General features: G+C 41.0%; 1 protein-coding gene across 5 annotated transcripts in view; it reads right to left on the bottom strand.

Moving 5' to 3' along the window:
- Positions 1-9,425: 9,425 nt before the first annotated feature.
- Positions 9,426-14,320, bottom strand: part of LOC126424843 (mediator of RNA polymerase II transcription subunit 1-like) — an 867,028-nt gene continuing 862,133 nt past the window's right edge. For 4 of the 5 annotated variants that reach the window (XM_050087650.1, XM_050087652.1, XM_050087649.1 and 1 more), the window contains 2 exons: positions 12,012-12,225; positions 9,426-9,930 (listed from right to left, as the gene is read on the bottom strand). In XM_050087650.1, coding sequence (XP_049943607.1) covers positions 12,016-12,225 — 210 coding nt within the window. In that variant the 3' untranslated portion in view covers positions 9,426-9,930; positions 12,012-12,015. Of the gene's footprint in view, positions 9,931-12,011; positions 12,226-14,320 lie in introns of those variants that run through there. The other variant, XM_050087651.1, reaches the window with a different exon arrangement.

Raw genomic sequence — 14,320 nt, 5'->3', positions numbered from 1 at the left:
AGGAATAAAAAGGGCATCATCAACGAATTTGCGGGAAACAACAAAATAGATGTACTGTTCCTGGCAGAAACCCACTGAGAAATTCAACTTACGAAACATGGTGTGCCACCGTACAGACCATGCCAACCAACAGGGAGGATGATCGGCCATCTTCCAATGGTCACGTATCGTGCACAACCTCAAAGCTACATATGACATCCCTGGAGGCCTCAGCAGTAAGGCAAAGTCACCCTGGTAACAGCATACCTCAGCCCAAGAGCAGTATTTGATGAGAATGACGTTGTACAAATTTTTGACAAACCACGAAAGTCTATTAATTGGTGGAGATCTTCGTGCAAAAGATGCAGCACGGAATTCACGTCGAAACAACGCTCGAGGAAATCATCTACACAACCTGCAAGGTCACCTACTTGCAGTAATCGTGACCCGCACGATATACATATCCTAGTCAATCACACACTAACCAGGTGCACTAGACACTAACCAGGTGCACTAGACACTTTCATAGCAAAAACCTGGACCCAGATCTCTACCTGAGAACACTCGATGAATTAACTTCCGATCACCTCCCGATAGTTGGATATATAGGCAACGCTATCAAGCCACCATGACTGTGCCACACCGCAAACTGTCAACTGGGGACAATAGAAAGGTGGCTTAATGATGACATCCAGCTGACTATAGACCTCAAGTCTCACCAACAAATTGAGAAAACCGTAGGATCATTAATGGACAATATAAAAACTGCCCACCGACGCGCGTCAACCAAGGTGACATTTCCAGACTCCAGTTTCTACACACATCCACCCCTTAACCGGGACTTCAGGTTCTTACAAAAAAACAGAGCAAGACACACATGTCTTCAAACTTGCAACCCACGAGACAAGAGACAAGTGAACAGAGTGATCAGGGAAATCCACTGCCGAGTCCAGGAATGGAAAGTGGAAGTACGAGAGAACCGAACGAGTGCGCTCCAGTGTGGAAATAAAGAGGATTGGAAACTGATTAAAAACATCAGAGGGTCCAAACAAAGAAAACTAGCACTCGTGTAAAACAACACACTTGTCTTTGATTCACTATTCCAGGCAGAACACGCCGCTGAATTTGAATGTCGAGTTACAGCCACAGCCCGACATGTAAGAGAAACACCACCAAATGACAGACCCGAACCAGCGGAAGTCGAAAGGACTATAAACAGACTGGGAACCAACTCTGCACCTGACCCTGACCCAGTAACAAACTCTCAACTCCAACACTTACCGTAAAAACCCTTTGTTCTCCTTGCTAGAATCTTCAATGCGTGCCTCCTGCAACATTACTTCCCAGAATCATGGAAGATCTGCAGAATTGTCCCAGTGCTGAAAAAAGGAAAGTACCTCAAGAAACCAGGAAACCACAGACCCATAAGTCTCCTCCCCACTATGTCAAAAGTGTTGGAGCGAGTGCTGCTTCCTCGCATCAGGCTACCACTACTTGACAGAAACATAATCAGAAGGAAACAGTGCGCCTACCAGGAGACACTTTCTGCCGAACTGCAGCTGTTAGGAATCACAGGTATGTAACAAGAAACATGAACTACTTCCCATACACCGCAGCAGTCCTACTTGACGTAGAAAAGATTAACGAAAAAGTGTAGTGGGACAACCTTATCGCCAGACTCCAGGAAGACACAGACATACCAGACTGCTACCTGGCTATAGTGGACAGTTACCTAAAAGACAGGAGATGCTTCATCGAGATAGACGGGAAATGGTCCGAAATCAAGACACTGGCTGGAGGAGTACCTAAGGGCCCTGTCCTCTCGTCAACACTATTGACCGTGTACATAGACATCCCAACAAGCGGAAACGCCATTCTTGCGCAATTTGCCAATGACACGGCACTACTGACCAGTCGTTGAAGGCTGAACACAATAGGAGGGCTACAGGAGCAAGTAAACTGGACCGGACTCAACAAAGTAAAAATCAGTGGTAAACGAACACACACAATTATGTACACCCAACAGCAGCCGATCTTCCATGACTCCATTGAAATCCGCAGCAGACATGTAAACTGGGCTAACGATGTGAAATGCCTAGGGTTCATGATCGACAGCAAAATGCTCTTCAAAACTCACAAAGAAGACAGAGAGCTACGGATACCACGAGCCATTTACGTCACATACCTGCTACTAACAAGCAAAGAGTGCACCATCACACCAAACTCTATATATACGAGTCCATCACCCAAACCTTGATAATGTATGGATGTTCATAATGGGGAATCATGAGCTAATCAAACAAAAGACCACTGCAAGTGCTACAAAACCAGTGTCTAAAACTTGTTTAAATGCACCACGATGGACAAGCACAGACCTCATCCATGCAGAACTCGAAATTCCCACTGTGGAAAGCCAAATCACTGACATGACGAGATGAGTTTTCGAGAAGGAATGCATACTCGCAACCAACTACAAGAATTAAAAACAGTTGAACCAGCACCCTGGCACAAAGTTAAGAGTTCCCACAGTGATATGGGACGAGTAAATCATGCTGAACAAAAAATCAATAACATGAGAACACGTTTAATGATACCAGAAGTGAGTGCCTAAAGGAACTAAATTAGTGCACAAAGGCTCTCAAACATTGACACCTTTACGAATAAGCATTGGAAGAGGAGTTTGAAGTGGTAGAGGAACTTATCTACCTGGTAAGCAGGATCACAAGGGATGGTAGAAGCCAAAACGAAAGTGTGAACAGAATACATCAGGCCAAAATTGCATTTAATTTGAGAAAGAACTTACCAGCAAGATTGTTTGTCTGGAAATAAGGAAATGGGTCATGATAGTATTTGTTTGGGGCGTGGTCCTGTACAGGTTTGAAATGTGGACATTAGGAAAATGAAAGAAAAGGTGCATAGAAGCCCTGGAGATTTGGTGCTATGATGAAGATCAGATGGAGAGATAGAGTTACCAACGAAGAGGTGCTGAGAAGAGTTCAGGAAACCAGATCTCTGGAGAGACTTCCACAAAAGAAGAGAGAAACTCATAAGACACAATAACATCATTGGAACAATAGCAGAAGGTGATATTAGGGAAGGAATTGCTGGCAACAATCAAGGATGTCACAAATGCAAAATTATGTATGATATGAGATGCACTACATATGCAGAATGAAGAGAACGGCAGACAGAAGAGGAAAATGGTGTACTGCTGCAAACCAACCTCATGGTTGAAGACTAAATAAGAAGAATTTCTCTTTGATAAAGAGACATTTGATTTTCTTCACTTTATTCTGCTATTACACTCCAGCCAAAAGCGCAGTATCCAGAGAGTCATCTGGATGTTTTGGTGTGTCTCCTTTCACATCTAGACTGGCTCATCTTTTCAGTGTCTTCATTTGAAACCAGCTCTGCTTGTTCTTCTTTAATCATGTGGCAAACACAGGACTACGGTAGATAAAATGTGTTGCAACATTCTATGTTTTGAACTAAAAAGACAGATTTCACATATCTATTGAATATTTCAGTTTCCTTGTTTATGAAGACAGTTCTTCCATATTTCATGAAGAGAGACAAAAGGCACAGAAACCAAAATTCTACTCCAGCTATTGTAGTTTGTTCTTGATATGTTTAAGTTATATAGTAGCAGGGAAACAACATTAGAAAGTAAAATTCCCCTTCTCACTTTATATATCTGCTTACACCTTGTATAAGATTTTTTGTAACTTGCAAGGGGACATTATGGACTGGCGCTCTTAGATTTTCTTAATACTTATTACCTTATTGGATATGAAACTTATAACCAGTCTTCAGTTTCCTAAGGCATAATAATGTAGTTCTCAAACAAAAAAAATTAACTTTGAAGATTTCAGAGTACTATTAAGTACAACATACTTCAAGCTTTTTTGACACATCTGTTGCGGAATGTGTAGATTTGTAAGTCTGGTAACTGTCAAGTCACTGGCTCAATTCGTAGTAGCAGCAGTTTTTTAAAATTTTAATTATTTATATTTGTTTGAATTTGGTATTTTCAAATGGAAATGTTAATTAACAAATACTGAATTGAACTATTTCATCTTCATAATATTCAACGATTAGGCCTTTTGGTCTGTTCCACCTCAGAATTGTTCACACAATGTCTTTAACGAATGCTCAACATTGCTTCCATTTCAGTCTGTATTTTTCAGTTATATTTGTAATGGGTTCTACATTTAGTTATTGTCTAATACTGGTGTTTCTTTTATGGTCCAGTAATGAATATCCTGCTACAAAGTGGAGGAAATTTACCTGTGATGATTCAGTTTCTCATAATTGATTTGATATTAGGGTACAACGTTCGCCACCATATATGTAACAGCAGAGGGAAGTCCTTTACTTTGTACAGTTTAATTAAAGTTTCTTTCAATATGTTACATTTTAATGTAGCCGGCCGTGGTGGCCGTGCGGTTCTGGTGCTGCAGTCCGGAACCGCGGGACTGCTACGGTCGCAGGTTCGAATCCTGCTTCGGGCATGGGTGTGTGTGATGTCCTTAGGTTAGTTAGGTTTAAGTAGTTCTAAGTTCTAGGGGACTTATGACCTAAGATGTTGAGTCCCATTGTGCTCAGAGCCATTTGAGCCATTTTAATGTACTTTGTATGGTTCTACAGAAATGTCTGAATCTGTCAAAATTTAGCTCTTGCATCATCTGACTTAGGAAATTTAAAATTGTACTCTAGATATTTACATTCTATTACTTCAGACAATGGAAAACCCAGGATGGACTGTAACAATATTATGAGAAGGAAAGTTGCTACTCACCACATAGTGGAGATGCTGAGTCGCAGATAGGCACAGCAAAAAGACTGCCAACCCCCCCCCCCCCCCCCCCCCACACACACACACACACACACGCACACACACTACTGCAGTTTCAGGTGAGTGAAACCACTCTTCGAGCAGCAGCAACAGTGCATGATGGGAGTGGCTACTGTGTGGGGGTAAGGAGGAGGCTGGGGCAGGGAGGGGGAGGGATAGTATGGTGGCAGTGGCGGACAGCAAAGTGCTGCAGGTTTGACGGTGGGCAGGGGAGAGGTGGGGAGGGGAAGGGGAAGCAGCAGAAAAGGAGAGAGGTAGAAAGACTGGGTGTGGTGATGGAATGACGGCTGTGTAGTGCTGGAATGGGAACAGGGGCTGTGTGGTTTAGGACAGTGACTAACGAAGGTTGAGGCCAGGAGGGCTACGGGAACGTAGGATGTATTGCAGAGAAAGTTCCCACCTGTGCAATTCAGAAAAGCTGGTGTTAGTGAAAAGTATCCATATGGCACAGGCTGTGAAGCAGTCATTGAAATGAAGGATGTCATGTTTGGCAACGTGTTCAGCCAAAGGGTGGTTCCACTCGTTTCTTGGCCACAATTTGTCGGTGGCCATTCATGTGGACACACAGCTTGTTGGTTGTCAAGCCCACATAGAATGCAGCATAACAGTTCCAGGCCAGCTTGTAGATCACATGACTGGTTTCACAGGTAGCCCTGCCTTTGATGGGATAGGTGGTGTTTGTGACTGGACTGGAGTAGGTGGTGGTGGGAGGATGCATGGGACAGGTCTTGCATCTAGGTCTGTTACACCGGAATGAGCCATGAGGTAAGGGATTGGCAGCAGGGTTTGTGTAAGGATGGACAAGTATATTGTGTAGCTTCGGTGGACGGCGGAATACCACTGTGGGAGTGTTGGGAAAGAGAGTGGGCACGACATTTCTCATTTCAGGGCACGACGAGAGGTTGTCGAAAACCTGGTGGAGAATGTAATTCAGTTGCTCCAGTCCTGGGTGGTACTGAGTTACGAGGGGAATGCTCCTCTGTGGCCGGACGGTGGGACTTGGGAGGTGGTGGGGGACTGGAGAGATAAGGCATGGGAGATTTGTTTTTGTACAAGTTTGGGATGATAATCATGATCTATGAAGGCCTCAGTGAGACCCTCGGTGCATTTAGAGAGGGACTGCTCATCACTGCAGATGCAATGACTGCAGGTGGCTAGGCTGTACGGAAGAGACTTCTTGGTATTGAACAGGTGGTAGCTGTCGAAGTGGAGGTATTGCTGGTGGTTAGTAGGTTTGATGTGGATGTGGGTACTGATGTAGCCATCTTAGAGGTGGAGGTCAACATCTAGGAAGGTGGCTTGTTGGGTTGAGTTGCACCTGGTGAAGCAAATGGGGGAGAAGTTGTTGAGGTTCTGGATGAATATGAGTAGGGTGTCCTCACCCTTGATTCAGGTCCCAAAGATGTCATTAATGAATCCGAACTGAGTGAAGGGTTTCGGATTCTGGGTTTTTAGCAAGGATTCCTCTAGATGGCCCATGAATAGGTTTGCATAGGATGGTGCCATAGGATTAAATATATCCATTCTCTTACTACTTTAATTTTTTTGCTTTTGGCTCTTATGGGTTCCAATCCCAGAAATGTCATGATATTAGTTTTATCTGTCAGTATTCTTTTTCAAACAAAAGGCTTCTTTTTACTTTTTTTAGTTTTAACAGTCACATGAAAATAAATTAAAATTTCTTAAAGAAATGCAAAATGCCTCATTGTTAAATGAAAATTGTTCAGTCTCTCTCAATAGGAAATTATTTTATTTTCTATTTGATGTTTCGCATTCTCGTTTCAAATTTTAATCTATTATATATACTTTATTTTTAGTTACTAATTGCTTAAAATATAATTTAAAAAATTTATTCAGTAGTTTTCGATTAACAGTAGCCTTGAAAATAAATACTGAATTCAAATACAATAAAAAAAATGTTTCTGTTACTTAGAACAAAACCAGTGGCTTTTTAATTACAAAACTTACACTACAATTGTGTCATGCTGCTTACTGAAGTTGTTGTGTGGTTGCTGACCCTTAAATTGTTTGATGTGTGAAGAAATTGGAAGAGGGCCAGTATGTGATAAGGTCCCCTTATTAGTATAGCACTAATGCAAATAGGATGGCCATACTAGACTGTTAGGTATCTTTGTGATTTTAGTATCAATTTTCAACATACATGCAGTACATTACATTAAATAATTTTGTTGGGAATGACACATTTATTTAACCATTAACATTAAACCTCATACAGGATTCGTATGCTTTTTTGTAGAACATATCTTCATATGACCCGCAGTGCACACACTGATATTTTTACAACCTGTAAAGCTATCTCACACACACACACACACACACACACACACACACACACAGAACATATCTTCATGTCATACATGACCCGCAGTGCACACACTGATATTTTTACAACATGTAAAGCTATCTCTCACACACACACACACACACACACACACACACACACACACCTACTTCTATCTGGCAATGCCTGGTCATTTTGTTGGATAGTTCTCCTCATAAATTATCACTCTGACAACATATATTCACATTGTAATGTTCATGAATTGACATTTTGTCTGAATAACCTACTGGCCTCTATTCTTAAAAATGTCGTTCACTCATGACTTGTTTATTCTACCACCTTTTTAAAACAAATCCCTGTAAACAGAACAATTTATCTCAGAGTTTTCTTGTTAGTCTTGCAATCCTGTTCTGAATGATGAAACTTTTGCATTTTGCACAAAGTTGATTTTTCTTTGTTTTGTTCATAAGATCACAGAAATTTCTGCATAAAAACTAGGAACCTAAAGAATTTGGATTTTTGAGAAATACGAATTCTGCTTCGAAATGCAGTAATGCAGAAATTCCTAATGAATGTTATATCAGCAACTTGTACCCACATGAACTACTTTGTGAGAGATTGTTTGAAATAGCTTTATTCCATGTGACTGAGTATAAAAAATGTAACTAATTATCAATTTCTAGTATTGCACATGATCAGGTGAAGCCCAATTTGCAAAGATAATGTGTGTAAGAACACATTTGCATAATAAACAGTGCAAGATTGCAATGGCGTATCATTGCACATGATGCTCTAGTGCTACACCATTTACGGATGGTTGAATGGTCTGTATATGAAATACACTGTGTAATGCAATGTAGGATTCATCCATGGGAACTAGCACCTTAGAACAAAGAACGCCTACACCTATCTGCCCGCTACAGTTCAAAAGTTGGTATAGTGTGCTCACTTTTATATAGTGTGTGTTTTCAACTGTGGTTGCATCAAATACTGGTAAAAGCCAGACCAGAACTACCCCATTTATGGCACCGCCAATCTCAGCAGTAGCCATTACCAAATTATTTGTGCTGTATGTTGCTCTTTTGTTTTCTTTTCTTATTTTGAAATCAGTGCAGAGACTAATCTGCATCCATCACAGAGTTCGATTACAACGCCTTGCAACACCAGAAGGGATTAGAGATCCCTATGACTGTGTGTCAGGTCTAGTTCATCAGAAACACACAACACTCCTCTGCCCTCTGGTGGTTGTAATTCTACTTTTTTATGCTGAGAGCTGTATACCAATTTAGTGTGTCCACACTCTGCACTGTAGAAACAGGAAAACCAAAACATGTCAACACAATGTGACCAAGCCAGAAGGCTTCTCCTAATCTGTGAATAGTTATTTTAGGTTCTGCTTCTGAGTACCTTGTCAGCTCTGTCTGTGGTGTTGTCAAGCATGGGTCACATGGCTATGAATGCCCATGAAAGATCAAAATCAGTGTTCAGATTTTGTAATGATTAAAATGGATACAAAAAGAAACATGTCAGAAACACCTTCAATCAGAGAAGCACTATGTTCACATACGGGAAAATGCTGCTGCTTCTCAGCAGGAACAATCATTTGTTGAAAGTTAAAATAGAGCAAAAAAATAAATAAATGGGAAGACAACTGTTGGAGTTAATCAAAAATGAACATTCATTTCTGTTGGAAAGCATCCCAACCACTTTCTTAAGGGAAAAAACGCGGGGGGGGGGGGGGGGGGGGGGGGGGGGGGGTGGCTTTGTCTTCAGTATGTGAATTTTGCCGAAAATAGATGATACATTTTCCCTTTGCTGCGTCTGCGTTGGAGCAGGTACTTGCATCCCATTCTGCTCACCACCATGTCCCTTGTCTCATAATTTTCACCAACAAGTTGCTGAGTTTTGTTTGCATGTTTCATTCTCTTTTCAGTCACACTGTTGCTGCTTTCTCCTTCTCAATATCAATAAATTTTATTAAGATAGCAGCGAGATGTCGTCGAATACCAGAAAAGCACTTTCTGCTGTCGATTTCTGTGCGTGCATTGTGAGGTAATAATGTGCATTACTTTGACCTGAAACATGGTGATATGTAATCGTATTATGACGTTAGCCAGATATACAGCGTGCTTTGTCAAATGATATTTGACTTTCTTTCTTCTGTAGAATGAAAGATGGAGAATTTGAAAGTGCACACTTTTCTTTGCAGAATAATTGTGCTATACCCAATATTTTCTGCTTACCTGGAGTATGTGAATGAAGTGGGATGAGACCAAATAAATCAAACACTTTAAAATATCAATTAAGATTTTTATATTACAGTGCAGAAATATATTACATATATTTTTGATTGTATAAGACAGTTGGCAGTTCCAGACACTAATAAATACTAGTATATTACACACACAAAAGTTTTTAAAAAAGGTTAAAGTTACATTGTGAAAAAAGAAAATTCTTTGGTCAGATACTTCAACTTTCACTTCTTTTGGATATGACAGTATCAAAAATTCTTATAAAACAAGTTTTATTGTGTTTTTATAAGAATATATTTTAAGAAATGGAAATTCATGCACTGAGGCTTTGATGCTGATTGGTTATGTGCAGTTGCATGAATGTTGTGAAGTCTCTTCACAAAGTAGTGAACACTTACAAATATCTTTGATAAATGCAGAATAGTTCTTGCAAAGAGCACATTTCACATGTGTAATGTTTATAGGCGCGCACACACATTTACTACAGATAACAACTTACGATGTGGCTTCAGCACGTTACTGGCAGGGTGCAGAATTCCGAACTGAAAAGGAAAAGACAGTGTGAGGCACTAGATGCAGAGAAACTTACTATATACATTGTTACTGATTATTGTGCAGTACTTGAGATAAGGACATCACAACTTTGCAATTTTATGTATTCATAAATTTATTGTGATGGCTCACGTCTTAATAAGTTCGGAATTTCTCCAGTGACCAATTTGAAGGTCGACAGGTTCAGCTGCAGGTATTTTTGTGTCACCCTGTTCATCAAATGTACTTCTAGGAATTTATCAATGTCAAAGTTTTACATTACCTGTCTGGTTACTCTTACTGAACTAAGGACAAAAGCTATGTCTGACACACACTAATGGATTCAGGTGGGATGTCTGTCCATTTACCAATGTCAGTTCCATTGAACCTTTAAAAACTCTGGCAAAGATGTGATGTATGTTGTTAAATGATGGCACCAGAACTAGCTTTGGAAGTCATCACCATAAATTTATATATAATTACAGAATTTGCAACTGTATTTTGTATTAAACATCCACTTCAAAACAATCCAAACTTTCCTTCAAAAGTTGTCACTAGTGACAAAAGTAGTCTCTCTGGCTATGGTCTTGAAACTAAGCAACAACCTTCACAATGGAAGAGTCATTCTTCAGTCCAAAAGCTAATGGTTGAGGTGGTTTATAAAAAAGGTGCTAAACCATTCCTTTAAGATGTTTGAGACAGTGGAGTGCAAATGAGCAGATATTCCACCTAGACAGTGGATGACTGCATGTGGCCTACATTATTCAGAAATCTTTTTGTGAAAAGATGATGACAGTTGTCCCTCCTCCCCCTACATCTACATCTACTTAGATACTCCATAAGCCACCATATAGTGCATGACTGAGGGTACCCTGCACCACTACTCATCATTTCCTTTTCTGTTCCTCTCGCAAATAGAGGGAGGGAAAAATGATTGCCTATATGTCTTTGTACAATCCCTAATCTCTCTAATCTTATCTTCACGGTTCTTAAGCGAAATGTACATTGGCGGCAGTAGAATCGTTCTGCCATCGGCCTCAATAGAACATCACCTTTCCTCTAGTGATGCCCATTTGAGTTCCAGAAGCATTCCCACGATACTTGCTTGTTGTTCGAACCTACCAGTAATAAATCTAGCAACCTGCCTCTGAATTGTTCCAATATCTTCCTTTTATCATACCTGGCATGTATCCCAAACATTCTAACAGCACTCGGCAATGGGTTGCAGTTGTGTCTTATATGTGGTCTCTTTTACACGTGAACCAGATTTTCCTAAAATACCATCACAAGTCGACAATTTACCTTCCCTACTGCAATCTTTATGTGATTGTTCCATTTCATATTGCTTTACAATGTTATACCTACAAATTTAATTGACATGCCTATCAAGCAGCACACTACTAACACTGTACTTGAAAATTATGGATTTGGTTTTTCTACTTGTCTGCATGAACTTACATTTTTTCTAGATTTAGAAGTAGCTGTCATTCATCACACAAACTAGAGATTTTGTCTAAGTCATCTTGTATCCACCTACAGTCACTCAGTGATGACACATTCCTGTACACCACAACATCATCCGCAAACAGCTGCAGACTGCAGCTTACCCTGTCTGCCAAATCATTTGTGTGTATAGAAAATAACAATGGTCCTATCACATTTCCCTGGGGCACTCCTGATGATATACACTTGTCTCAGGTGAACACTCATGCTGTCGAGGACAACATACTGGGTTCTGTGACTTTGTCCCTTGTACTCACCAGACTTAGTTCTGTGTGACTTCATCCTTTTCCCCAATGTGAAAATAAAGTTGAAAGGGATGAGGCTTTGGTATTGTGGAGGAGTTTGAAGCAGAATCTTGGAGGGTACTAGACAGTCGAACAAGAAGGGCTTCCAGAACGCATTTAAAAAATGGCAGAAATGTTAAGACCAATGTATTCATTCCCAAGAGGACTACTTTGAAGGCGATGGTGCAGAATAAGATCTAGGCAAGACATAATAATTTTAAATAATACATATCGGGACTTTTGGAAACCAACTCATAAACATCTTAATGCCAGTGTACGAAGTGTAAGGCACTCGTGTTACTTACCCCGTCAGACGACATAAACCTTGTCGTGGCGGGAGGACGGAGTTGCCGCAGTCTGTGCCGCAGTCGGTGCCGGTGCGGGTGGGAAGTTCTGCGCCTCTTGGAGGATGCGAATGCGCGGGCCCAGCGGCACGCCCATCCGCTGCAGGCGCTCCTCTGTCAGGTACGGCAGTTCAACCATCCCAACCCTCTCGTTTTCAAACACGTTCGCATATTTCTGCAACAGCAGGAAGCGCTTTGTTGATGTCAAGGAAAAGCAGCATGGAATACAGGTGTCTGGATATGAGAGAGAGAGAGAGAAAGAGAGAGAGAGAGAGAGATTTCATGGATTTTTGCAAAATACTAGGAAAGGGTGAAAGGGAGATGCTCACAATTTTACATAATTCAAATTTTGGCATAAATGGTTATCTTTTAGTGCACAAGCCCCGAAGAAAAGAACTGCTCAGTGAAAAGTGCAGTTTAGCTATAACATTGGTAAACCTCTTCTCATGTCTTCAGTTCTGAACGGGAATACAACAACTTGGAGCAATCTGTTGTTTGGCTGCCACCAGCAGCACTAAAACTATCCTGCATTGGTTTCTTTTTTCTGCAAACAGCAACTCCACACCTATCTTTCATTTTTATTTATGCTGCCTGACAAAAAAAGCGAAGTGCCCAGATGGAGAGGGAGAAACTGAAATGAAACTTTACAGATTGAGAGGATATGTGGTGTTATTTCAGTGATTAAAAAATTGAGTCAAATTTACAAAGAACTTGACAGTGTGAGCCCACTAATCAGTATAACACTGTACCCACCTCTTGCCAGTAAGCATGCACTGATTCATTTGTGAAGAGTGTCATAAAGCTATTGTGTCCCCCACTGAGGCAAGCTGGCCCGCAGCTGCTGTAACTGGTCCTCAATATCCCAGTTACTGTCACTGGGACAGAGTCGATATCTGAGCTGGTACCACACACGTCCCATCAGGACCAGATCTGGGGATCTTGCTGGCTTCAGGAGCACCTCAGCATCACACACATAGTCCACAGATACATGTGCCACGTGTGGATGAGCATTGTTCTGTTGAAAAATAACACCGCAAGACTATCACATAACAGGTAACGTACGAGGGTGCTAGATGTTCGTGACATACCGTTGTGCTGTTGTCGTTTCCTCCATCACTACCAACTGTGACCTGACGGCACCCCACATTGTGACATCAGGAGTAACGTTGCTTTGCCGTTCAAAAACATTTGGGACCTCTCCCCAGGTTGCAGCCATACTCACTGACAATGATCATCCGTGGTCGTGCAGAACTGCATTTCATCACTGGACACAATGTGACACCGTTTGTTAGCAGTCTGTGCTTCTCAGGTGTAGCGTCACTCCAAATACAGCTGTTTATGTTACGGTATTAATGGCAGCCTACACATAGAATGATAACTCCCTAATCTGGCTGCTGGTAGTCTCCGACCGATGCCACGAGATGACAAACAGTGTTGCAAGGAGTCCATTACTTGTTCTCACATTGCAGGAACAAATGTGAATGTGGTATGATGTTTTCGGTGCAGAATACGGTAGTCCTCCCCTGTGTTGGCCACATGTGATTGACTGGGACCTTGATGGCTTATATGTCTGCCCCCCGCATTCCCTTGTAGTCTGACATCGGTCCACCGTTGTGTCTGAATGTCATCCCCTGATCTGGATATTGCACAATTTGATCAACCGGCAAAGTGAGACACACAATGAGGCCCTTTTGAACTCTGTCATGTGCTGATAACGCTGTCTCATAGCAATACACAGCAACTGTGCATCCTTCAAATAGATCACTCAACATTTGATGTTGATCACGACCACTTATATACCTAGCCAGGCCCTTTAACAATATTAATGCACTTTAGAGGCCATTCTACCTGTCACTGAGAATAGCACATCTAATCATTTACACACCCATTGATGGTGTACCTTTTTTTGTAATTGTGTAGTTCATCACTCAGGTGGATAGGTCTTTTCTGATACAAATAACTTACTTCATAGACAGGAATGCATTTCATTTATATTATTGGTCCCAAATGGAAGCAAACAACAATCATAATCAAGGCAGTAAAGTATTCACCTGTAGGAAGTGGTGTATAGGTACTCTGAAATATCACAGAATCACAACTAACACTTGGTTCAAGAATCACGAAAGAATGTTGTATACATGAAAGAGGCCTGGAGATACTGGAAGGTTTCAGATAGATTATATGATAGTAAGACAGAGATTTAGGAATCAGGTTTTCATTTATATTATTGGTCCCAAATGGAAGCAAACAACAATCATAATCATTTTCAG

Source organism: Schistocerca serialis, chromosome 10 (assembly GCF_023864345.2).
Source record: "Schistocerca serialis cubense isolate TAMUIC-IGC-003099 chromosome 10, iqSchSeri2.2, whole genome shotgun sequence".
Taxonomy (NCBI): Eukaryota; Metazoa; Arthropoda; class Insecta; order Orthoptera; family Acrididae; genus Schistocerca; species Schistocerca serialis.
This window is presented reverse-complemented; position numbering and strand designations above follow the sequence as displayed.